General features: G+C 57.4%; 1 protein-coding gene across 2 annotated transcripts; it reads right to left on the bottom strand.

Annotated features, from left to right (window-relative positions):
• Window positions 1-785: 785 nt before the first annotated feature.
• ASIC4 (acid sensing ion channel subunit family member 4) lies at window positions 786-21,907 on the bottom strand. Of its 2 annotated transcripts, XM_028150901.2 has the most exons (10): window positions 21,311-21,892; window positions 6,173-6,317; window positions 5,949-6,076; window positions 5,598-5,760; window positions 5,022-5,078; window positions 2,961-3,114; window positions 1,722-1,813; window positions 1,566-1,645; window positions 1,084-1,188; window positions 786-899 (listed from the first exon to the last, which is right to left on the bottom strand). In XM_028150901.2, the coding sequence occupies exons 1-10, from the start codon at window positions 21,890-21,892 to the stop codon at window positions 786-788; spliced, it is 1,620 nt and encodes a 539-aa protein (XP_028006702.2). The 2 variants fall into 2 exon arrangements, with proteins under 2 accessions (XP_028006702.2, XP_054579229.1); XM_054723254.1 differs by lacking the exon at window positions 5,022-5,078 and having other exon boundaries at window positions 21,311-21,907.
• Window positions 21,908-23,667: the final 1,760 nt, after the last annotated feature.

A 23,667-nucleotide genomic window follows, 5' to 3' on the forward strand; every position in this document is an offset into this window, starting at 1 on the left:
TGCCCAGCCACGCCCCAGCTCCCAGCCTGGTCACACATACACACAGAGAATTCTTTATGCCTCTTTATTCCTAATTTCGTCAGCACTTATAAAACCAGACTGGAGACGCAGGCCTGAGAAAACTTTCTTCCCCACCCCCAAGCTCAGCCAGGGTCTGAAAAGTTTGCCTGCTCCTTGTGGAAGGGAGTCTGGGGGTGGGGATGGGACAGGGGGAATTGGGAGCTGGGCCAGGCCTGCTGGGCCATCTGCTCCCCCTGCCTCCATGGAGCTGGGCCTGGAGAGGGGCAGGAAGTAGGAGAAGCCCAGCAGTCCCGACTCCTGGGAGCCCGCCCTCTCCTGCTGACACTCTAGGGCTGGGACCCTGGCTGCCACTGAATCATCCACCCCCATAGCCCCACCCACCTTCTATATCTGTACTCCCACCCCCACCCTGTCCTCCCTAAATATATACAAATGTACAGAGGGTTCCACCCCTTCTGGGGTTGGCCACTTCCTCCACCTCCCTCTCTTCTCCCTTCTCTCCTCCACGGGGGGCCATGGTCTGCTCTCCAGCTCTCCCCAGGCACCAACCTCGGGAGGGGGTATGGACAAGAAGGACCCTTGTGCGAAGCAGCTGGCGCCAGGGTCGGTGAGAACAGGAACTGAGTGTCTTCCCAGTGAGCACCACCCTCTCCCCGTCAGCCTTGGGTGCCCACAGGCCTTCTGTCCCGGGAGCAGGAGGAGACTATTTTGGGGATCCAGGGAGGAGTCCCAGATGCCTTGGTCCTTTTAGACACAGCATCATCCTAGCAAGCGAAGTCTTCAAAGAGGCCTCCCGCAGGGCCGTGTGGGTGGTGGTGGTTGGGGAGCAGGTTGCTGGCTCCCCCACCTTCAGCCCGGCCCCGGCTCAGACAGGGACTCTGCAAGGTGAAAAGGGAGAGTTCAAACCATGCCCCCAAGCGTCACACAGCCAACCTTTCCCTGTCTCCTGTGGCAGAGGCTCCAAGGGAGCCCAGGAACCCCTCTCAGGCTGGTACAGAAACCATGAGGGTGCTCAGTCCTGGGAGAAGGCGCTGGCTGCATCCTCTCAGGGCTCATCCTCACCTGCTCCTTCAGCTCCTGCAGCCCTAGGGTGGAGATGCCCCCAGAGGAGGTCCGCAGGGGGGTCTTGGGACGACGCCACACCCTCTTCAGTCGGTCCCAGGACACCTTGGGGTTCAGGGAGAGGAGACAGTTGTGGGCTCGGGAAACTTGGTAGAGAAGGGCAGTAAGGAAGCGGGGGAAGAAATATCCTGGCATCTCTCCCTGGTATTGGTAGAGAAGGGCAGACTAGCCAGGTTCACCTTATAGCGCTTGCTACCCAGCAAACCCCAACTAGGACACCCTGACCCACTTCCCCCACCCCCTTTTCCTGACTTCTCAGCACCCTCAGGCCTTCTACTCAGGGGACCCTGGCAAAGAACCCAGAGCTTGACTTCCTGGCAGCCGGCTCCACCAGGAAGCCCACACTGCCCCTCTGCTTTTCCCACAGGCCCTTCCTATCCTCCACCAGCTGTGTGGTGGCCCCCGGCACCCCCCTTCCTTGCCTCATAGATGTAGTCGAGGATCTCCAGTAGAGTGAGGATGCTGGCCCCGATGAATAGGCCCATCTGTCCCCCGAGGTCTCCTGGGGATTATGAAAGCAGGGTCAGAGGGAGCAGGCCCAGCTGACCCATGCCCATGGAATCTGAGCCAGGTCTCACCCAACAGGGCTGACAAGCCGTAGGCTGCTCGCTGTTCCATGGCCTCGGAGGTCAGTGCTTCAAAAAAGACATCTAGGACCAGGAAGTTCTCCCTGCGGAGGCAGGAAGCAGTGTCCATGTGGGACCACCTTCCAAGGAGGTGGCTGGCAGAGACATCCCAGGTCCAGCAGATGCTGCTCTGAGACCCCTTGTGCAGAGAAGCTGGTGACTACCCTCAGACTCCCCAAGGCTGTGAGGGGAGGCAGTTCCAGATACATGTTAGCTTCACACTTTGAGGGCTATCAAAAGGCCTGGGAGAGCAAGAATGCCTGGGCCTGCAGATTCCCACCTGTCTTCTCCTCCAAAGCAGCAAATAGTCGCCTCATCCCTATACCTCTCTAGAACCTTCAGTGGCTCCCTATTGCCCAACAGTCCACTCCAAAATTCCTCTTCCAGACTTCCAAGACTGCCCACGATCTGTTGCACTGTGCCTTCTGATTAATCTGCTTTCTTACCTGCTTCTCATCCCCCTCCTACTCAGGCCAATCTCCACACCACCACACAGTTCTCTAACTGGGATGCCACCCCTCTCTCCTCCTTTCTCTTCCTCTCACAGACCCAGGGTCCTCAGAGGCCCAGCTCATGCCTACCCTGCTTCCCCTACCCCATGCACATTAATCTCTCCTGGGGCCTGAGAAGCATACCACACCCTCACACATGGGCTCGTCCACAAATTGTGGCATAGGTTTTGTATCATAATCATCTGTTTTCACAGGACCCAGCACTGGGCTTGGCACCCAGAGGATGCTCAGCATTTGTAGACTGGCTGCCGGGTGCCAGACCCAGTGCTTAGTGTGGCCCCTCCTCATTCCTCTCCCTCAGCACAGCATTCACTCAACATGCATTTAACAGCCCCAGGGTGCTGAGGAAGGAAACACATAAACGGGGGGTTCTAAAACAATGGGTGCATGCAATGACAGAGATAGGTACAGGGTGCTGTGGCTGCTCAAATGAAAGGCATGTGGACCAACAAGGACTTCCCCGGAGGTGGAGACAAAGGATGTGACTTGGAGGATGGGTGGGGGTTAGTTAGAAGAAAAGGATTGAAAGCATTCCTGGCAGAAGACTCATTATTAACAAAGATGCAGCCTACTCCCCGTCTCCATCATGCACCGGGTGTGAAGGTGGCTTCCACCTCACACACACACACACACACACACACACGCACGCACACACGCACACGCACACGCACACACATACCGTATGTAGGTCTCATTGCGGTTGTACTTCCTGGCCAGGTACCGGGCTGAACCCCTGTTGGGGATCCTGACCATGGAGATTTCTTTCCCGTAGCGGGTCAGGTTGCAGGGAGTAGGACAGAAACACGGGCCCTCGGAGCCCCCACCCAGGGAGTCTGCAACACAGAGGCACCAACTGCAGTGGGGGTGGGGGTGGGGGTGGGTAGCCCAAAGGCCCACCAGCTGCAGAGTCTGTCCTGAGGCAGCCATGCCCACACTAAGGGCTTTTACTGGCCAGCACTGGCACTGCCTAGAGGACACTGGATGGGGGTGGGGGGGAGGTCCCTTCCTGGACCAGCTTCAGGCTACCCAACAAAGCAGATGAAGACAATGCTCCCGGCACCCTCCCACAGGCTTGGCCCTCTGTCCCCAGCCCCCTGGGCAGCAGGGAGGGAGGTCCTCATGGGTCAGAGCTAATCAAGTACATGACGCCTCAGACACACAAAGGACTTGGAGAGGAAGCTGGGATGAATGGGTGGATGGATGGAAGGACAGATGGAGAGACAAAAGAACAAGTGGATGGACAGGATTTGTATGCTTAGTAAGCTGGGTTTTCTCTGTTCACACCTTCAGATCCACTCTGCATTCTCTGTCTTTCACTGTGCCCAGGAGGCTGAGCTCTGCTAAATGCATCACCTGACTCCCTCATCCTCTGGCTTTGGGTTGGTTCTGGACGATGGGAGGCCCCAGCAGGGTCAGAAGGCCAGGAGGGGAGAGATACCAGGGTATTTCTTTCCCCGCTTCCTTACTGTCAGGCCATAGTTAGCAGAGCCTTCATTCCTCCTCTTGTGACCACAGCTCCTGCCCATCAGCCCTCTTGGACAACCACAGCTCTCTCTGTGAGTTCCAGGAGTCTCCCCTCCTGCACCCATCCAGGCCTGGGGGAGGAACGCCTCCTGGTATTGCTAGTTCTGTGAAGTCTCACCATCCCTTGTGGTTTACTTATCCCTGCTCACACACCTGTTTCCTCACTAGACACGCTTCACCCACCTCTTTGCTTGCCACAGTTGGTGTGTGGAATAGGGAAGGCCTCAATGTGATTCTACTGCCTCAGCATCTCAAGCCCAACACTTCTCTCCTCCCCTGGCCACGTCATCTGGATTATTGCCAGGCTCTTCCGACTCACCCTGCTTCTAGTCTCACTCCCCACCAATCCATTTCCTACATCTAATCAGAGTCACCTTCCTAAAATCAGATAGTATTCTTGCCTTGCCTTAAGCCATTGTTGGCTTCCCAGAGCCTCCTCTACTCTCCCCACCCCCTCCTCTGTGCTTTGCCCTCCAGCCACACTGATCTTTCTGTGCCCCAGACGTACTCTCTCTCTGGCTACAAGGTCTTTAGCATGTGCTCTTCTTACTGTCTAGAACATGTCCCCTTTCCACCTGGGTGACTCTGACGTACCTTTCAAGTCTCAGTCTCTGTCACTTCCTCTAGGAAGCCTCCCTGCCTTCCCAGGTGCATGCCCCTCCCTGGGGCCTTGTCGGATCCCTGAGGTTCCCCTACCCAAGGACTAACACACTGTGTCTTGATGCCTATCCACAGCCTTGCCCAGCAGTGAGCTCTGCAAGAGCAGGGCTCTTGTTCCCACTCTTACCACCAGCACAGGCTGTAAATGTCTGTAGAATGAATGAGTGAATGAATGAATGAATGAATGAAGTGCAGATCAGACAGGACCTATGGACAGATGGGGCCTGCCTTACCCACACTGGGAGCCAGCAATGCATTTTTCCTTACACCAAGAAAGGAGTCATTTCACTTCCCCAGAGAGGCAAGCTCATTTGCTGAACCAAACCTAGAAGCCTGGGTTCTCTGCAACCCCTCACCCAGCTGCCTCCACTTACCCAAATGTTCACACCTGCAAAGGTCTTCAGACCCCTGGAGGTATGGGATAAGGCTCAACCCCCAGGAGGAAGCCCCAGGAAGAGACTGGGAGGAGGAGAGCCAAGGTTGTTAGGTGAAGGGCAGACAGAGAGGTGAAGAGGAGGGTGATGGAGAGGCAGGAAAGGGAGCAGGCAGCACGGACCCAGTGTGTGGTCGGCACACTCAATGTAGATGTTTGGTGGGCAGATGGTCTCATTGCCTGAAAGGAGAGAAGATTATTCCTGGAGTCTACGGTTCCATCCCCTCTGTCCCACCCCATTCCCAAATGTGGGCACACTTGTGCATGCACACACACGTGCGCACACATGCCCCCAAGATGTGCACGTTTGCACACACACATGCAGGCATGAATTTATACATGCTCAAGCATATAAGTATGAAAATCTACACATGCATATAGACATACAAACATATGCACCTGTGTGCACACATATGCACACACGTTTATATACATGGGTTGAAACATGTGCACACAACCCCCAAAAGTACACAGGTGTAAACGTACATGGTCACGTGTGTATATAAATACATATCATCATGCTTATGTGCATGTGTGAAAACATGCATAAAATCCTAAACACACACACTCACATGGGTATAGACATGCACACATGTTGCACACATGCACCTGCCCGTGCACATGAGCAGTCCTCTGCCCCGGGAGGTTCTGGAGCCTGACAGGGTGGCACAGAGGGTCGGCAGGGTGGTGGGTGCCCACCTGGCATGTGCACCATTCGGCAGTGGCAGCGCTGAAGCACGGCCTCCTTTTCACAGCGCAGCCGGCAGGCAGACACACTGTAGGCCGAGTAGCCCTGAAGCTCAGGCTCCCTGAGCCCGCTCTCCGCCCGGCAGTTGCCCCAGGGCTGGGGCAGATAGGTCAGCTGCAGAGGTGGGCATGATGGGGTCATGCCCAGGAGAACCATCTGGCCCTCCAGTGCCCACAGCCCCAGCAAAGTCCCTGGGTGGACTGGTGGGCTGCGAGCTTAGGAGGGCAGGTCTGGTCAGCATCCCCTCTAAGCCCAAAGGCCCAGCCCCGGGCCCAACCCAGTGCCCAGCTGGAGGTGATCACCCGCTGTTCCTGGCAGGACACGAAGGTCTGGAAGCCTGGGGACACGCCGAAGCCCAGCTGGTGGATGTAGGGTGGCTCCTCCTGGCTATGGATCTGCACGCGGATGCCAGCCTCAAATGATGTCTCATCTGCACAGTGGAGAGGGGGACTTTGGAAAGCCATCCCCGGCAGCTGGCCCAGGCCAGAGTCCCCAGGGTGGCCCTGTCCCTTTCCTGCCTGCGTACTTGTCTCTCTCCAGATGGGCAGGTACTCCTCCTGCTGGATGTCCAGCATGATCTCCAGGCCACTGCCCATGCCCCCGGCCCGGCTGGGAAGGGAGCTCTGCGGGTCTGCATTGAAAGTATAACACTTCCCATAGCGAGTATAGACCTGCAGGGTGAAAGAGAAGAGAAGGGGAGATGGAAGGAGGGCTAACACTCCTTGGACTTAGGTTTCCCTGCACCCCCTTCCCTGCCTGGGCAGCCCTATCCCATATTCCAGGAATCAATCTACAGCCCAGCCTCTCACCTGAGCTCCATCTTTTCTGCTGACATCCTCCCTTAGATGACTGAAGGCATCTCTAGCTTAACAAACAATAGCAGAACTCTTGACATCTTCCCAAATCCTGCCCCCACCCCACCATTCTCCTGCTCTGAGTGAAGGGCCCCGCTATCTACCAAATTTCTCAAGTCAGAATCCCTGAAACCTCCCTTTCCCTCACCAGCAACTGTTTTGGGCAATTCTACGTCTGAAACCTAGTTAGAATTCATCCACTTTCCTTCCACATTGTGTCCCCCCTCTCACCTCATCGCCCACCTGGCCACAGCAGTGGGCCTCTAACTGCTTTCCCCTCGCCCATCCTTGCCTCTGCCTCCAGGCCGTTCACACAGTAGCCAGAGTGCTCCTTCCACCCAAGTCGCCTGTCAGCTTAAAGCCCAACAATGGCTTTCCATTTCCTGCAGAACAAAGCCCGACTCCTTCCCTCGCCTGAAAGTCTGCGTGTGACATGACCCTTGCCTGCCTCTCCTGCCACTCCCCGCGCCCCCCTCCCCCGCCCCCAGATCTCTGACAAATTCAACCTCATGGTGCGCCTTCCTTCCTCAGACCTTTGCTCACTTGGGTCTCTCCCCTGGAATGCCTCCCCCTCCCATTTTGGCAGGGCAAGCTGTTCACCTCTTAAACCTCAGCTTAAGCGTCTTTCCTCACTACACACTCATATACCACACACACACACACACACACACACACACACACACACGTGCACAGTTCCACCTCCACCCGTCAATCAACGTGTTTGTTGGTTTGCTCAAAGTACTTATCAAGACCTAAGATGATCTTGTTTATCTGTTTGTCTCTTAGTTCAATGTCCATCTCTCCCCCACCAAGAGACTGCACCTGCCCCATTGCGGGGGTGGAGGGGCACACAAAGGACTCTTTCTTTAAAATATTTTTTATCGATTTCAGAGAGGAGGGGAGAGGGAGAGAGACAGAAACATCAATGATAAGAGAGAATCATTGATCAGCTGCCTTCTGCATGCCCCACACTGGGGACCGAGCCTGCAACCCAGGCATGTGTCCTGACTGGGAATCCAACCGTGACCTCCTGGAGTCCACTGCAACCATTTAGCCACACCGGCCGGGCAAGAACTGTTTAATAAGCAGTTACTGCAGCGCTGAACAAAGCCCATCTTCTAACTCTGCGGAGACTTCTCCAGCATAGACACCAGATGGCACTAGCGCCCTGGGGATGGAAGTCGAGGCTCCGCTGGGACGTAGCTGTGGTGGGGATGTATTCAGCAGCTGGGGTGGGGAGGAGATTGAGGGAGCAGTGGATGCAAGTCCCCCGCCCCTCCCCGCCTGCCTCAGCGCACAGAGCCCCCGTGTCAAACCCATCACAGGCAGCACCTTCCCTGGGGGCCAGGGGTCGGCGCACTCAATCACTCTCTCTCACTCCGCCTCCCCTCTCCTTGGGAACATTTCTACACTGGCAAAACTGGGAAGAAGGCATGAGGCATGTAAGGGAAAAGATACACTAAATGCCTAGCTTCAGAGGGAGGGTGCAGAAGGCAGAGGGGTTGGGTTGAGAGCAGTGGGAATGAGGATCTGGTTGTGGGACAGGGTTAGGTCTCCCATCCCTCACTAGGTGAATCACCTTGCTGATCCTCCCCTCTCACACGAGTCTTCCATCACCCTAATACTCTGCCTCAGGTTCCTAAAACAAAACAAGTGCCATGCAGTTTACAGAACAGGGCCTCACCCACTGCTGCCCCATTCCACCCACTCACCAACCCTGGTATCAGGCCGCTTGAATTAGCCAGATTATTACAGACAGGAAACCGCAGCTCAGAGAGGTGATGGATTTGCTCAAGGGTCACACAGCTCATCAGTGGGAGGAGCGTAATTCATCTAGATGTGGGTGCCCGGCCCCCCACCAAGTCTACTCTCAGCCCTTGTTTCTGCCCCATTCCGCTGACATGTGACCCAACACCCATCCATCCCCTTTTCTCCACTCTCTACACCCTCCTCACTTTTTCTTCTCCAGATCTGCTGCCTCTCAATTCTTCACTCCCTCGCCTGTCCCTCCCCTCCTCCTTCTGCACCCTCACTGTCTTCTGGGTTCCAGTTCTTGACTCTGTTTGTGTCACCCCTGGCCAACTGCCTGCCATATGTCCATCTGTGGGGCAGTAGTGGACATCGCTGGCAGTTCCAGAGCCTCTTTCTGGCCCAGGCACTGTGCCAAATGGGTAGCATATGCTTTCCAACTGCATCCTCACAACCACCCTATGTCCTACAGGTGAGGAAACTGAGGCTTGGAGAGGGGAGCTGATCTGCCTAAGTCTCCAAGATCAATGCTTCTCGAATGTCAATGTGTCAATGTGCACACATTAGGATCTTGGTAAATGCAGATTCTGATTGTGTTGAATGTGTTAGGGGGCAGGACTGAGATTCTGCATTCCTAACCACCTGCTAGACTAGCACTCTCCCCAGAGAGAGGGGCATCCTGAAGGGGGCTGGGTGCAAGCTATCTGGGCCCCCAGTGGTGTGGGAAAGGCAGAAGGGAATACATAAGCATTCGCCCCAAATTTTAAAGCACCCACCCTCTTCCTATTCCGGGCCAAGATGTTGGAATCAGCTTTTGCTGATGCAGCCAGTCTTAAGTATACGCTCCAGTTGAGAGGCTAAACAAGGCATGAGCTGTGTGGGGACCAGCGTAGTAGACTGCTCACTCGTGTCTCCCAGCATGCTGCACCACCTCGGCAGAGCCCTGACTGCCGGCTACTCGTGGTCTTCCCACATCTCAGCCTCATCCGTGGGACTATGGACCGTCTGAGGCCAGGAGCCCCACTTTACCATCCTGGCATCCCCAGAGCCCAGTGCCATTTGCAGAAGGAGGCATGAGATGGAGGGAAGAAGTGCAGAGTGAACACTGTCAAATAGCCCCACTTAGTACCAGATCCTGTGCTACGTGCCTTTGATCTATTTTCTCCTTTGAGCTGCCAAGACAACCCCATGAGGTAAATATTATTACCTCCATTTAATGATGAGGAATCTTAGAGAGGGGCAGTGACCTGGCTAAGGACATACAGCAAGTAAATGACAGCAGAGATTCAAACAGAACTGAGCCCGATGCCAAAACAGAATGCTTATAAAACACCTGGTATGTTCAGCGAATGAATGACGCAGGTACCTCCAACGTGTACACACAGACACACATCGCATGACCCTGAGCTCAGCCCTGTGCAGGGCCAAGCCTATCGGGGAGGATTTGGCTCTGATGGCTTTGGAGGGGAGTGGTTATCTGTCACCCCTGCCTCAAGTTGGCTGTGCAGAGTGGGTGTGACAAAGGGAGATGGGTAGAAGGAATCTGAGTCTGATGGGTATACTTTGCAGGAAATGGACAGGCCAGACAGGCAGGGCCAGGCCACCTGCACAGCCTGGGTCAGGCCCGACTGCTGCGCAGAGCAGAACGTTGCTCTGGAGACGGCCCCTGGGTCAGGCAGGCAGCGCAGGTGGAGCCGCCAGCTCCTAAGTGGCAGAACATTTGTGGCAGCACAGCCACCGCCTCTTCCATGGAGACGGCACGGCCACTCAGGCACATGGTCCCACTGCTGTCCACAGCTCTCTCCCCCTGGACAGGCCTGAAAGGAGGGCATGTGCACAGGTGCTGAGAGGCTAGGGCTCAGCCATGGGAAGGGGCAGGTTCCAGGCCAGGATGTGACCCGATGGGTCAGGGGCTATCTCCAGATCGCCCACCACCAGCCCTCTGCCTCTGGACCCTGTCCCCATCTCAGACCCCACCTCCCCCTTCAAAAGGCCCTCCTCTTCTCTGCCCTTCCTTGCTCTCTGCCTTAGTCCCCAGGTCCACCCTCCTGGCCCTAGCCTGAGACACCCTTCAGAGGTATTGCGAGGAAAGAAACAATGTACATAAATAAGAGCCACAGCTAACATATATTTAGCCTCCCTCTGTGCCAAGCACAGTCCTAAGTGCTTTATTAACTCCTTAATCCTCACAAAAACCCTAAACTGGAGGTCTCTAATCATCTGCACGTTACAGACAAGAAAGGAGGCCCAGAGCCCTCTGGCCCTAAGCTGGACAGCTGCTTGATGAGACTCTGTCTGCGCTGCATGCAGACCCTTGGGCCCTCCCCCACCTTCCTTCTGGCCAGCCTCTACCTGTCACTCCCGGATCACCCCCCTTTAGTGTTAGCCTGAACCAGCTCTGGGTCGGTCTGTCTCCCTGGCCTCTGTCCCCTGATCTGTCTGTCTCTCAAGTCCCTCCTCCTGGCCTGTCTGTTCTCAGCCTCCAGTCCATCTGGTCTCTGTTTTTCTGCCCCTGGCCTTTTGTTGGCCTGTCCATCCCCCTGGCCTCTGTCTTTCCCTCCCATTGGTCTGGCTACTACCCCCCCTCCCCCACTACCTCGCACCCTGTTCCTTTGCTGTCTATATCTCTACCTTATTTGCTTTCCTCCTTTCTTCTCTGTCTGTCGCTTAGTCTAGCTGTCCAGTGACTGTCTCTTGTGTTCCTCTTAGACTTTTACCTGGGCCTGAGAATGCTCCCCCTCCAGCCAGGAACCCCTCCCTAGGTATGCTCCTCTTCTTCACCTTGCCCTCTCTCCAGGTCTGCCCCAGTCCATGATCAGCGGTTGGGAGAGATCTAAGCGGCAGCTTTTCTCAGCCCCCTGAGTTCCGTCTATCCACAGCTCCCATTTCCCCTGGCTGGCTTGGCTGTGTTCTCTCCCATCCCTCCCCATCCCCTCATCCTCCCTGCAGTCACAGAGACCATGGGGTTAACAGGCAATTAGCAAGTCCAGGGCTCAGAGCTTCCAGGGAGCGGGGCCCAGCCTCCAGGAGATAAGAAGCGGCCAGGAGCAGCCGAGGCTGGGCTAATCCCGGAGCTAATCTGCAGCCTGGGCTTTATCTCTGCTGCCTTTTGGGCACCCTGCCTCTGCCAAGGCCCTGGCACAACACCCCCCACTTTTCCATGGCAGCTTCATTTCCCCCCAAATTCCATCAGCCCTCTTGCTGCTGCAGTCCAGTCTCTTACTAGTACTTAGGCCCCTGGGATCATTGCCCCTCAGCCTGCAGTGCCCTGGGGTCCAGTGGAAGGGGATGCACCTGCATATACCCTGGATTGTGACTAGCACCCCCAGGTCCGAGAGCTCCCAGCCCAGGTTCGAAGCCTCCTTCTCTATTCTCACCAGGGGCAGAGGAAGAAAGATGGCAGCAACTCAAAAAACCTGGCGTGTCTGCAAAGGGGAACTTGGAAGTCACTCAGTCCAAATCCTCACTATACAAAGGCCTAAACAGAAGCCCAGAGACGCAAGGTGCATATCTAAGGACACGCAGAAAAAAGGGGGGCAAGTTCAGAATGAGAACCCAGTCCCCCCACCCAGTGGCCCCAGCTTTCTCCACTAGCCGCAGTCACCCCCGGGGAATCAGGAGACCCTGGTCCCAGCTCCAGCTCCACCACTGACAGCCTGTGGAAGCTTGGTTAGTAAAGTGATTTATTGACTTCTTTGGACCTCAGTTTCCTCATCTGTCAAGTGAGGACAGAAACTCCTGCTTGATTTATTTCACAGGGTGGTTGTAAGTCTCAAAATAGACGATATATATGAAAGCCATTTGCAAAGCGAAATCATATACATGATGCCTCAATATTAGTATAATAAGAGTGCTGTAGAGACCAACAAGAACCAAGCTATGGCAGAGGTCAACCATTGGATACGGTGCCAGGAATGGAGCCATCTAAGCTCATAACCTAGGGGCAGGGGCACAAATCTTGAAGCCTGACAAGCAGGGCTCAAATCCTGACTGCCACCAACCTTGAACGAACAGCCTAGGCTTGTGATTTCACCTCTCCGAGCCTTGGATTTCTCGTCTGTAGAAGGGGAATAGGATTCCTCCTCCTAAGATAGTCACAAGGATTAGAGCTCAGTTCAGAGTAATACATAGTAAGTGCTCAAGAAAAGGGGGAGCCCTTGGGGCAACCGCACTTCCTGCCAAAATGGTGCAGCCACTTCCATCTTGGATTCCCACCGGACCCCCTCTCACAGGGCCTCATGCACCTTGGCAAAGGCTTTCTCAGCATTTGGGGAGAGACAGCGCTTTCATAGAGGACAGAGCTCTGCCAGAGCGAGACCACCCCCCCCCCCGGCTCTGAGCTCCGGCTCCCCCACCAGATGGGAAGCAACACCCAGGGCACAGGCCAGAGGCCCAATGTGGTTCACACGTGGGCCCTGCCCTTATTGTCTGTGGGATGTGACCAGTCATTTAACCTCTTGCATCCTCCATTTTTCATCGGGTAAAATGGAAGTAATAAGAGACACCCTTCAGAGGTATTGCAAGGAAAGAAACAATGTACATAAATAAGAGCCACAGCTAACATATATTTAGCCTCCCTCTGTGCCAAGCACAGTCCTAAGTGCTTTATTAACTCCTCAATCCTCACAAAAAAAAAACAACCCTAAACTGGAGGTCTCTAATCATCTGCACTTTACAGACAAGAAAGGAGGCCCAGAGAAGGCAAGGAGGCTGCCAGGTCATGCAATGTGGCGGGGCTGGGGACCAGGCAGTCTGGCGCTGGGTCTGTGCTCACAGCCACTGTGCGAGGAGATACACCTGGCCTTGCACCAACAAACAGTAGGTGCTGAAGAAACGGCGAGGATTCTAACAACACTTATTAGCCCAACACTTGAGGGTGTGTCAGATGCTGTGCTTGGTACTGGGGATGATTCAGAGGACAAAACAGACAGCCTCTGCCCTGAAGGAGCTTGCTGTCCGGCTGCAGAGACATTCGCTCATGCAGAAGGTGTTTAGTGAGCACATACACTCTGAGCCAGGTGCAAAGCAGTGGGCCACAAAACTCCAAGCGCACAGGCACAGACAGACCATTAGTAGCAGTGACTGGTGCTCTGATGGGGGGCTGGTACCAGTCCTCTGGCAGTGGAATCAGGGTTCAACTGGGCGGAGAGTAAAGCTCCTCAGAGCAAGCCCAATTGCCCACCCAAGAGGGGCATCAGACCGTGCCAGTCAGAGGGAGAATACCCACTCCCCAAGCAGGCCTGGCCCCCTCCCTTACCACACGGCCAACACAGTCCCCCCATCCTCACCCCCAACGCCACCCAAGTGCTTTTCTCGGGGTGACTTCCTCCCTGAGGTAGAAGTGCTGTGGGTCAAGGAGGAAATGGGCGCAGGGTTTGTTCGAATCTAAACGTGGGAGCGGTGGTGGAAGAAAAGTAGGAGCCGGGTCTAAGCCCTGTGACTTGAGGCTGCGGCTGAGCTGGAGCTGGGAGCCCCAGAGAGCTTGGGGCCGGGCGGAAGAAAGCCCTGACCCCAGGCCAGCGCGCGTTTCCACCGGAGAGGAGCGCTCAGGACCGCCAGGCGCAGGTAAACAGCCAAACCTATTCCCAGGTAACAGTTGCCTAGGCCTTAACCCCTAAAAAGTCAACTTTCCAGGCGGGAGTATTTTTAATTTGTAACAAGGTCCTTCCCCGACATTTCCGCCCCTCGAAGCAAAGTTAAGCGTTAGGAGTTTTGCTTACAACGTGGAGCACACACCCCCAGCCCCCGCCCCCACCCCACCACCACCACCCCCCGGCCCGACGGGAGTTTAGGAGCCAAGACTGAGAGGTGGCGGTGGCAGTGGCAGTGGCAGTGGCAGTAGCAGTGGCGACTGCGGTGGGTGGGAGGGTGTGCGCCACTCAGGGCCCCACTGTCCGCACCGCCCCCCAATCCCACCCCGCACAGACACCCTGGGGTCCAGACCCGGCCCGCCCGGCCCATCCGGCCCAGAGAGCCGCACCCAGAGGGCCGCACCCAGCGCCGCGCGCTCCTCTCCGCCCCTCCTCTCTCCCGCGGGGCAGGCATCCATCACCGCGCCGAGCGCCCTCCCTCCCGTCTCCTCCGGGCTCCTCAGCTCTCCTCCCTGGGTTTGCCTCATTTGCATTCCCTCGGCTCCCGGCTCCTCGGCAAAGTGACCTCCGCACACAGCGGCGCCAGAGGCTTCCACTGCGGAGGGAGCCGCCGCCGCCCCCCGCCCGCCCAGGGAGGGGCGAGGGGCGCGAGCCTGGACGGCGGGGCGGGGCGGGGGGGGGCCGGGGAGAGGGTGCTGCAGAGTCGGGTCCGGCTGGCGGGCCTGGGAGCGGCGGGAAAGGCCTGGTGCGGAGGGCCGCGGAGGGACTCGGGAGGGATTTGAACCCTCCACCTGGGGTCCCCAGCGGGCGGGAATGGGACTTGGAGGGCAGCGCCTGGCCAGCAAAACTGCGCCCCAGAAACGAAACCCCTGCTTGGAACCTGGGGTTCCCCGACACTCCGTTTCCCTCCCCCTGGAGAGGGGCCAGCCGTACAGGGCAGTCGCCCAAGGGTCCCCAGCCCTCGCGGGGCCGCCCAGCCCCCGTCCCTGCCCCCCTGGCCCTCCGAACCGCCGCCCCTCCCCCGCTTGGTATTTACACCTTTCACACATTTGTAAGCTATTATCCTGTCCACGCTTAGTCACCGCTGAGCCAAGCGCCACGGATTTAGCTCCTTTAATCTTTCCTCCTAAATCAATCCTCCATTTCCCCTTAATCATCCGGTGGCTCCTCTCTGAACTCTCGCTGCTGCCTGGGCTGCTGCAGCCCAAGCCTGTCTCTCTGGAACGGCTCCCCCTCCAACCCAAACCGATGTCCCAAGGGCATGGTGAACATTTAGGGGTGGGGGGGTTTTCAGCGCTGCCAGCCTCTGGCCTGGGAGCCACGGTAAGAAGTGTAGACACCCTCTGCCCCTCTGGAAAACAGAGCCCTCTGAACCCTCCTTTCTCCCCTCCACTCCCCACCCCCGCTCTGTTCTGCCTTCCCACCCTCATTCATCTGAGATGGTTCCAAGACCCCAAGCCTGCACCATGATTTGCAAAAAATAATAACCCAAAACACCGCCTTCGGCATGGTTCTGGCTGTCCCCTCCCCAGCTGCTTTAAGGAGGTGGCATTGCTGGGAGAGCCTGGCAGGGCAGGGAAACACTGATAACTCACCAGCCTGAGGCTGCCCTCTCCTCCTCCTCCTCCAGGGTGGCTATCCAACTCTCCTGACCATCCATGTCTGCACCCGGCATTCACTCCCTCCCCTCTGCCCAGGGGTTTCAACCTGAGCAACCCTGAGGTTCTGATGCTCCCTCGGGTGCTCCCACCTCCCTGCCCCCCCATTCCTGATCCTTCCTGCCCCATCCTGGGCTGAGCAGAGGCAACCCTGCCGCCAACCACGAGAGGGAGCAGATTCCTCCGGGAAGCAGCAGGGCAGGGGTGGGAGTCCAGAAAGAAGCTCGGGTAGGGGAGAAGAGGGGGACATGGGGGCCATTTCTTCAAATGCTAATCAGCATCTTCCGGCAGTGCCGCGAGACGCTGAGCTGATAATGAGCCCAGCTCGGGGCTGATTCCTGATTAATGAAGAGGCCACAGGGCTGCTGAGTGGGGCCGGGTGGGGCGCGTCCTTCATAGCCCTCCCGCTGCCCTTGCAGACCAGTCCTCTGTAACAGTAACAGCCCCTGTCCTTGGCCGCTCCACCAACACCACTCAAATCCCTCTCTGCCATCTCCACTGGCCAATGAGAAGCAGCCAGACTGAGAGCGCCCCCTCCAGGAGGGCCTGGGGGCAGCAGCCTGTAGCAGGGCGGAAGATGAGGGCTAGTACACTGGGTTTCTGCAATCTGTGAGTTCAAGGTAGCCCTCAGAGAATTATTTTTTTTTAATCAGGAAAAAAGTTATTAAAATAATCAAGGCTCAGGGCTTCTCTGGACAAATTGGAAGAGATTTTCAGTTCTCCTCAGACCCCACCCTTCCCAATTGCATGCCCTTCTCGACCTGACCTGCCTGGCTCCTGAAGGCAGGACCAGCCCTGAACTTAGATGTTGAATTAAATGTTCTCAAGTTTCATGCCTCAGGAGAAAATAGACCAGAGTACAGAGGGCTAGAGGGTGGGGATTAGAGGTAGTAAGAGCCCTGAACCAACCTCAGTGGGTACCTCCCCCTCTCCCCTTTCAGGCCCTGGAGCCAGTGGCAAAGTATGGAGTGGGATATGTGTGAAGTGGCCCCTCTCACACCAAGGATAGGGGGCAGAGATGGTCAATATGGGCCCCACCACACCAGGGAAGGGAACAGGCTCAGGAGGAAGCTTGGGAAGAAGGCAGGGGCTTGCTAAGGGGCCTCGAATTGGGGGCCAGGAAGCCAGAGAATGATAGAGGGCTTGCATGTTGCTCCCCTTGCCTCGTAGCTGTCCTGTTGGCAGCTGGGGTGGAGCCGGGAGAGGAGGGAGAAGGACAGGGAGGGGGACTGCCCAGCTGGAAGAGGCCTTGTCTAATTGTGCCTGATTAGTAGAGAGGAAGAGAACAGGGCGAGTGATTAATAGTCTCGGCAGTCACCAGCATGTGCAGAAGGAGGGTTGGAAGGGGGAGGGAAGTCAGAGCCCAGAGGGAATGGAGACAGTGAAGCGCCCACAGGTCCCTGGTCACCTGCCGCTCTAGAGGCTGCCTGGACCCCACAGAGAGGGGCAGGGTCCTACCCCCCGCCTCCTCAAGGATTCTCCGTCTCCCCTGCGCCTCAATTTCCCAGACAGCAGAATGGAAGAGAAAAGACCACGGTGTCACATCCTGCACCTGGGAAGAAAGGTGTACTGTTCACGTGATGTTTCCAAACGCCTCGATGTACCCACACAGGCTCTATCCTCAGCTCAACCCGGGACCTCAGCCCAGAGATCGGATGCCAGGCACAGCCCGCAGCTGTCATCCTACGTTCTTTGATACCAGTTGGAGCTCCCAGCCCCACCCAATCGGGCAGTCCGAACCTCGTTCCCAGGACCAGAGCTGCTCTGTCCAATACGGCAGCCACGAGCCACATGAGGCTATTTGAATTGAACATTCATTTTCTCTGTCACACTAATCACATTTCAGATGCTCAATAGCCGGGGTGGCTAGTGACTACCATGTGGGGCAGCACATTTCTGTCATCACACAATGTCCTGTGGGAGAGCGGTGATCTCAAGTGTGTGCTCACACTCCTGCACCTGTGCCCGTGTGCATGAATATTTGGGAGGGTTGGCTAGCATGGGAATGCCATAATAGGGGAGAGGGGAGAGGGGAGTGCGGGCCTCAGGGTGAGAAAGGGGGAAGGTTAGGTGAAGGAGTAGGGAAGATGCCAGTGTCTGGGTCAGAACACGGCAGGCAGTGCCGGGAACAGTCAGGTTAAAGAGAGCCAGGAGTTGGGGTGGTGGCATTTTAACAGCTGACACTTCCCGAGTGCACACTATGAGCCTGCCAGGCAGTGGGCTAAGCCACCTCTTTAATCCTCACAGCCACCCACATTTTTCAGGTTCGAATATTCTATTGAATGACTACGGAATCTGTTGCTTAGGGAAGCTTTTTGACTCCTCCAAGGGCACCCAGCTTAAAGGGTAGAGCTGAGGTTCGAATCCACATGGTCTGGCTCCAGAACCCACACACTTGACTGCCATACCGTGCAATCCCCAGCTGAGAGGAGATGCTGAGTCTTAGAGTCATCCTTGCATTTTACAGCTAAAGAAATGACGCCTAGGAAGAAGCAGTGATTTCTGCCTTCTAAGTAAGTGGGCAGGCTGAGAGCAAGCTGCAGTGGGGAAAGCGTAGATGGGGCTTGGAGCACTGGGGTGGGGGACCAGACGGCGGAAGGAATCAGGGAGGAAGGGGAGAATATAGGTGGCGGTGAAATTAGGAGGTGGAGGTGGGAGCGGCTTGGTATGAGACTGAGTAAGGAGAGGGAAGGGAAAGAGAAGAGCCGGGTAGGCTAGGTGGAGGGCATCATGGGCGAAGAGGCCAGAGTATCCTCACCATCCAGGAGCCATCTTCTCTCTCTCTCTCTCCCCTCCCCTTTCTCCTTTCCAAACCTCGCCCAGCCCAGCGTGGCTCATTCCTTAAACCTTCCCAGGACTCTTCGGCCCAGAGTAGCCTCCCTCTCTGAACTCAGGCTCTTACCATCCATGTACCTAGTTTGGCAATTAATCCTGGCACCTCATGACACCGCTTGGTGTGCATGGCTGGTTAACTCTTGCATTTGGTTAAGCTTTTGAGTGGCCCTGTCCCCATTCCACCACAAGACTGTAGGTTGCTTGAGGACAGGGACTGGGCGCTAGGGCTTCCCTTCTTTGTTCTCCCTGCAGCACCTGGCAGGGAGCCTGGCCCAGGGTGGTGCTCGGAACACCGTGTTGATTAACTGAGTAAGTAGCTGATTGGGAGTCAGCGAGGGGATATCAGGAAGCGTGGGAGTGGGGGTGGTGGGGAGCAATCGCAGTGGTAACAGAAGCAAGAGCAGCAGCTTAGGGGACTGGGGGAGGGTGCATTACCCAGAGTAAAAATAGGCTGGAAAATGTGACATTTATTAACTTGGATTCCGGAGGAAAGGTCACAGCAGAGTGGGGAGTGGAAAGAAGGAAACAGGAAAAGCAACACAAAACACACAACAGCCCCTTCCTTACCCAAAGCGTGTCTCTGTCACTGGCCATCTCCCCACTCACGCCCTGGCCGTTTCTCCACCAACCGGTCCCTGTACCCATCTCCCCACCATCGATCCCAAATCTCTATCATGGCTCCATGTTCTCACCACAGTTCATAATGGACCTCATGCCCTCATCAGAGACCCCATGCCACTTCTCCCATCTTGCCACAACAATACTCCCCATCTTCCTCAATGCCATAGTTCATGGACCCCCATCACAAGCCATAATCCCAGACCCTGTGAATTTGCAGCAGCCTCAGTCCTAGAATGCCAGGTCCAACGGAGAGAGTTACACTCAGCAGATGGGGGAAGGGGTGCAGGCAGAGGGTATGGGGTCTAGGCTGGGTCGGGGAGAGGGGGAGCACTATCCAAAGAGAAATTCCTTCCCCTCGATGCTTGCTTTGCCCCTCTGCCCCTCAGCCCCAGAGCTGAGACCCACACACCTGTACTATCCTCATCTCCCCAGCCCCAGCGCACACAAGGGCCTGTGGGAGATCCACCTTCATCTCGCTGGGGCATCCCCAGGATTCAGACTCGCCAGCCTTGCACAGGGGACTCCCTCTTCCCATATCCTCTGGCACCTGCTCCTCTCCTGAAGGCCAGGCAGGAACCCCCTGCCTCCCTCACCTTGCTTCCCCATCCCTCTATCTCTGCCTCCCCTTCCCTCCCGCCGGGGTTTCATCACCCTTCCCTCCCCACCCCAGCCGGGGCCAGGGACACAAACTCCAGCTCCAGGACACAAAGCGCCCATTGATTTCTGCCCCAACAGCACCTGCTAAGACTGAGCTCTGTCCCCCCACCTCAGACGGGCGAGGATGCCATATAGAAGAGCCCCATGGATCTGAAAGTCCACATTTACACGGCACTCCCCACCTCTTTTGGGGGGACACTCAAGCTCTGGCTTTGGGAGCAGTGACTTTTTCATAAAAGAGGGGGTTTGTAGCAGGATGACAGGTCAGTGCCCTGACTCCTGTCCCAGCACACCCCTCTCCCTCTGCCCCTTCCCCCCTTCCTACCCAATGGCAGGAGGACCCCGAGGCTGCAGGTGGGAGGCAGGCACCTAGTGGGAGCATGTTTCCTGGTGATGCTGAGGCAGTGAGTGAGTGAGAACCTGGGTAGGGGTGGCCTGGCCATAAGGAGGGAAAGTCCCCCGTCTCCTGGGCTGGCCCTGGAGGCTGGGCTGGAGTGGGTACCATGTCGACAACACATATGTGCATATGCATCTGGGCAGTGGTAACACGCATGAAAACACTCACATACACAATGCTGGGAGTAAACTGCACTGGGACAGGCATCCCAGGCACCAGGAATAATAGATAAGCCCTGACTGGGTGAATGGAGCACTGACAGACAGCATGCAAGACACCCCCCACACACACACACACTCACATACATGGTGAGAGACGGTGACAGCAATCCCCACATGGGGAGCAGGGTTGAGAGAGATGGGGGGTATCACAAGAGGGCATGGCATCCACAGCATGACCCCGTGATCCTTGGCAGCTAAGTAAGAGCTGGGATGTGGGCACAGAGATATGTAGCTCTCTAGCTGTGTGGGTGTGCAGGTGTGCACGTGAGTGTAATGGCAGGGACACTGAGTGTGTGTGACAGGGAGTGTGCAGGAAACTGTGTCCCGGAGCCATAGGGGTGTGTGTGTGTGTGTGTGTGTGTGTGTGTGTGTGTGCGCGGTGGGCAGCAGTGAGGGTGAGCCATGCACACAAGAGTGAATGAGTGATTCTCAGTGTCAGAGCCAGAGCCGGGCAAGGGAGCAGCAGGAACCAGGAAACAGAGGGAGGGACTGGAACGCGGGAGAAGCCGGAGGGGCAGCATGAAAGAGGGATGTGTGAGGGAGTCTGTGAAAGGGGGTGTGTGTGAGAGACAGAGACAGAAGAGACACTGACACCCAGTGTACACGAAGATCCTCTCCATCCAGCCCGCCGGCCGGGCCAGCTCCCTGGGAGGCAGTCGGAGGCCCTCCCTTGCTGGAACCCCCCACACAACCTCTCCCCTTCACCCTCATTTGGTGAGGAGAAGAACCCAGAAGCCACAGAAGAAAAGTGGGGTCAGTTGGCCCAGCCTTGGCGTGGTGCATTCCTTCCCTGCAAGCTGACCAGCTTTGGGGCCCCTGGGCCCCTCCAGGACCCCCAGCCCCAGACCTGGGCACTGCGGTGGCAGCAAAGCCAAGAGGAGGAGCAGCAGCAGCGCCAGGGTAAGCCCCTGGGTGTCCCCAGCTCCATGGCTGGGGAGCCAGAGGGAAACACCAGGCTTGGGGGAGACTCGAGGCCAGCCTCTGGTGGCGGAAGGAAGGAAAACCCCGTTGAGGATGCCCCCACACACCACCACCACCCTCCAGCCACCCCGGGCCAGGCAGGCCAGCTGGCAGGACTCACCACAGAGAAGTTGCTGGCGGAGCAGTGATGCCCACTGAAGTTGCAGCTCTTGAGCATGTCGGCAAGCTGGTGGCCAGTGCGGTTGAGGATGTCTACCATGTCAGGCTCCGGGTAGCGTAGGCCGGCGGCTCGGTGCCCGTCCCGGTCTTTGGGGGGCAGCCCTGTCAGATTGGCCAGGTGGAAGATGTCAGCGTCGCTGAGTGCCGAATGCCGGAAGCGGTTGATGTTGCAGAGGGTGACCGCCGGGAAGCCCGCCACTGGGGCTGGGGCGGCAGGGTCCATTGCCACCAGGTGAGGCCAGCTCAGGTAGCCCCGGGCCAGGCCTGCCGCCTGGTACAGGAAGGCGGTCAGCGAGGTGCATAGAGCCAGTGCCCACAGGGTTCTACGAAGTCCGTGGGGGCCTGGGCCACAGGCCCGGCCCAGCCCATGCAGAGTGCTTGTGCTGGCAAAGGTGGCCAGGTCCCGGGGTGCTGCTGCCCCCCGCGCAGCCCCCAAAAGGCTCTGCTCATCCCCTGCCTCCTTCTCCTTGGGTTTCGCATCCTCCTCTGCAAATTTGATTTTGCACACAATCTCGATCGGCATCTGTCCCCGGCTGCTGGAACTGGCCAGAGCCTCCCTGCCCCTGTCCCTCCCTGGCCAGCAGCCCCCGGTGCCCTCCGGAGTGTCGGTGGTGGCAGCGGCTGTTCTTCTAAACTCAGGGCAAGCTGGAGGAGGATGGGGACAGGGTGGGGGCCCGAGGTGGGGGAGTCACTCCCACTCCCAGCAGCTCCGCAGCCCTGGTGCTGCCTCTGCCGCTGCTGCCTCTGCCGCCGCTTGTCTCTCTCCTCGATCGTCTCCTTGTGGCTTCCCTTATCAGCACCAGCACAGCTGTCAGCCCCTGCGTGTGTCCCTGCGAGCAAGCGAGTGAGCTGCTCCGCCACGCCGCGCAGCCCCAGCCGCTCCGCTCAGCATGTGCTCCGGAGCCCACCCCGTGCTTAATAATTCAGGACATGTCAACAGCGTTTCACCGGCGGCACGGGCGGCAGGAGCCAGGCCAGGGGAGGGGGCAGCCCCCTGGCCCAGGACAGGGATCCCTGGTCTCTGCCTGAGACCTCGAGCTGCCCCACCAACTCTTGCTACACCCTAGCCACTCGCGGGGTCCTCTGATGGCCCCACTCCCAGGCCACCCAAGGAAGAGTGCTGCACCCAGAGTCCTCAGCTCGTTCTGCCACTTTTCTGGGCCACACCCCAGGAGGGGTCAGCCAACTCCATCTCCCAGCTCCTGGCCTCCCTGACTCCTGACTCCAGCATCCAGCCACCATCTGACCCCCCTACCCCGCTCACGGCAGCTTCTAGAAACTCCTTGGGAGAGCCACTTGTTTGAATGGGGGGGGTGGGGGCGGGCAGAGGCAGAGGAGGGCAGGATAGACAGACAAGGGGACAACATGAGGCCACCAAGATTCTTGGCTTCCTTAGAGCTTTGCTCTGGACTTCCACACCGACCATACCCTGCCCCCTCTGGGACGCCGGCCACCCCTCCCCCACTTTCTCCCACCCCACCCCGACTCAGTCACTCCTATGTCTGGGACAGAGGGCACCCTGGCTGACTTGCACATCTGTGGCCACTTTGCTTCCCCAAATTTCTAGCCACAGCCAGGCTGGGGGTGGGAGGACGCTGTTGAGTGAACAGGCCAGGGCGCAGAGAGGCCAAATGGGGGTATTGGAGGGAGCGGATGTGTGCAGGGCTTGAATGGCAGGGTGTGCAACCCAAAAAAACAGACTGGGGGTGTCCCCTGGCAGAGTGGGGCAGGGGAGCCCAGGGGGCTGCCGTCCTGCGGGGAGTGGGGGGGGGGGCAGGCATGTGGGCTATTATCACAGGCAGGGACAGACCCTGTTGGCAGCCGGGGCGGGGGGGGGGCGGGGGGGGCGGGGGAGATGTCTCGGTTCCCCAGGGCAGGTGGGGGGTGAGCAGCTTGTGATCTGGGGTGCCCTGTGAAAGCGCGAGTCCTCAAGGAGGAGGAAGCACTGGTCCCCTAGAGGAAATGGGGGGGGGGCTGATTAATCGGGGCGCTAATGAGCAGCAGGGAGAGGAAGCTCAGAGGGGCGGGGGAGGCGGCTCCATCGATCCGAGAGCCGTGGAACCAGCAGCTGAAAAAAAAAGTGAGAAGGGAATCGATCTGAGGGAAACTGCAGCTGCTGGGGATTAGAGCCCGAGGTCCCCCCGCTGCCCAGTGGCCACCCCTCCCGCGTGTCAGGCGTCAAGCCTGCCCCTCGGGGCGCAGCCCCTGCCTGGCCCTGGAGGAGGGGCCCGGAGATAGCCCCATGGGGGTGGGGTGTGCAGGGAGCCACCCTTGGCCTCAAGACCAGGTCAGCCCCTT

Source organism: Eptesicus fuscus, chromosome 11 (assembly GCF_027574615.1).
Source record: "Eptesicus fuscus isolate TK198812 chromosome 11, DD_ASM_mEF_20220401, whole genome shotgun sequence".
NCBI classification, from domain to species: domain Eukaryota; kingdom Metazoa; phylum Chordata; class Mammalia; order Chiroptera; family Vespertilionidae; genus Eptesicus; species Eptesicus fuscus.

Coding starts and splice junctions, on each gene's coding strand:
- ASIC4 (XM_028150901.2), bottom strand. CDS start 21,892: ATGCCGATCGAGATTGTGTGCAAAATCAAATTTGCAGAGGAGGATGCG. Junction 5,761..5,948: donor TGTCCTGCCAGGAACAGCGG/GTGATCACCTCC, acceptor CCACCTCTGCAG/CTGACCTATCTGCCCCAGCC. Junction 1,189..1,565: donor TCCTCGACTACATCTATGAG/GCAAGGAAGGGG, acceptor CTGAACCCCAAG/GTGTCCTGGGACCGACTGAA.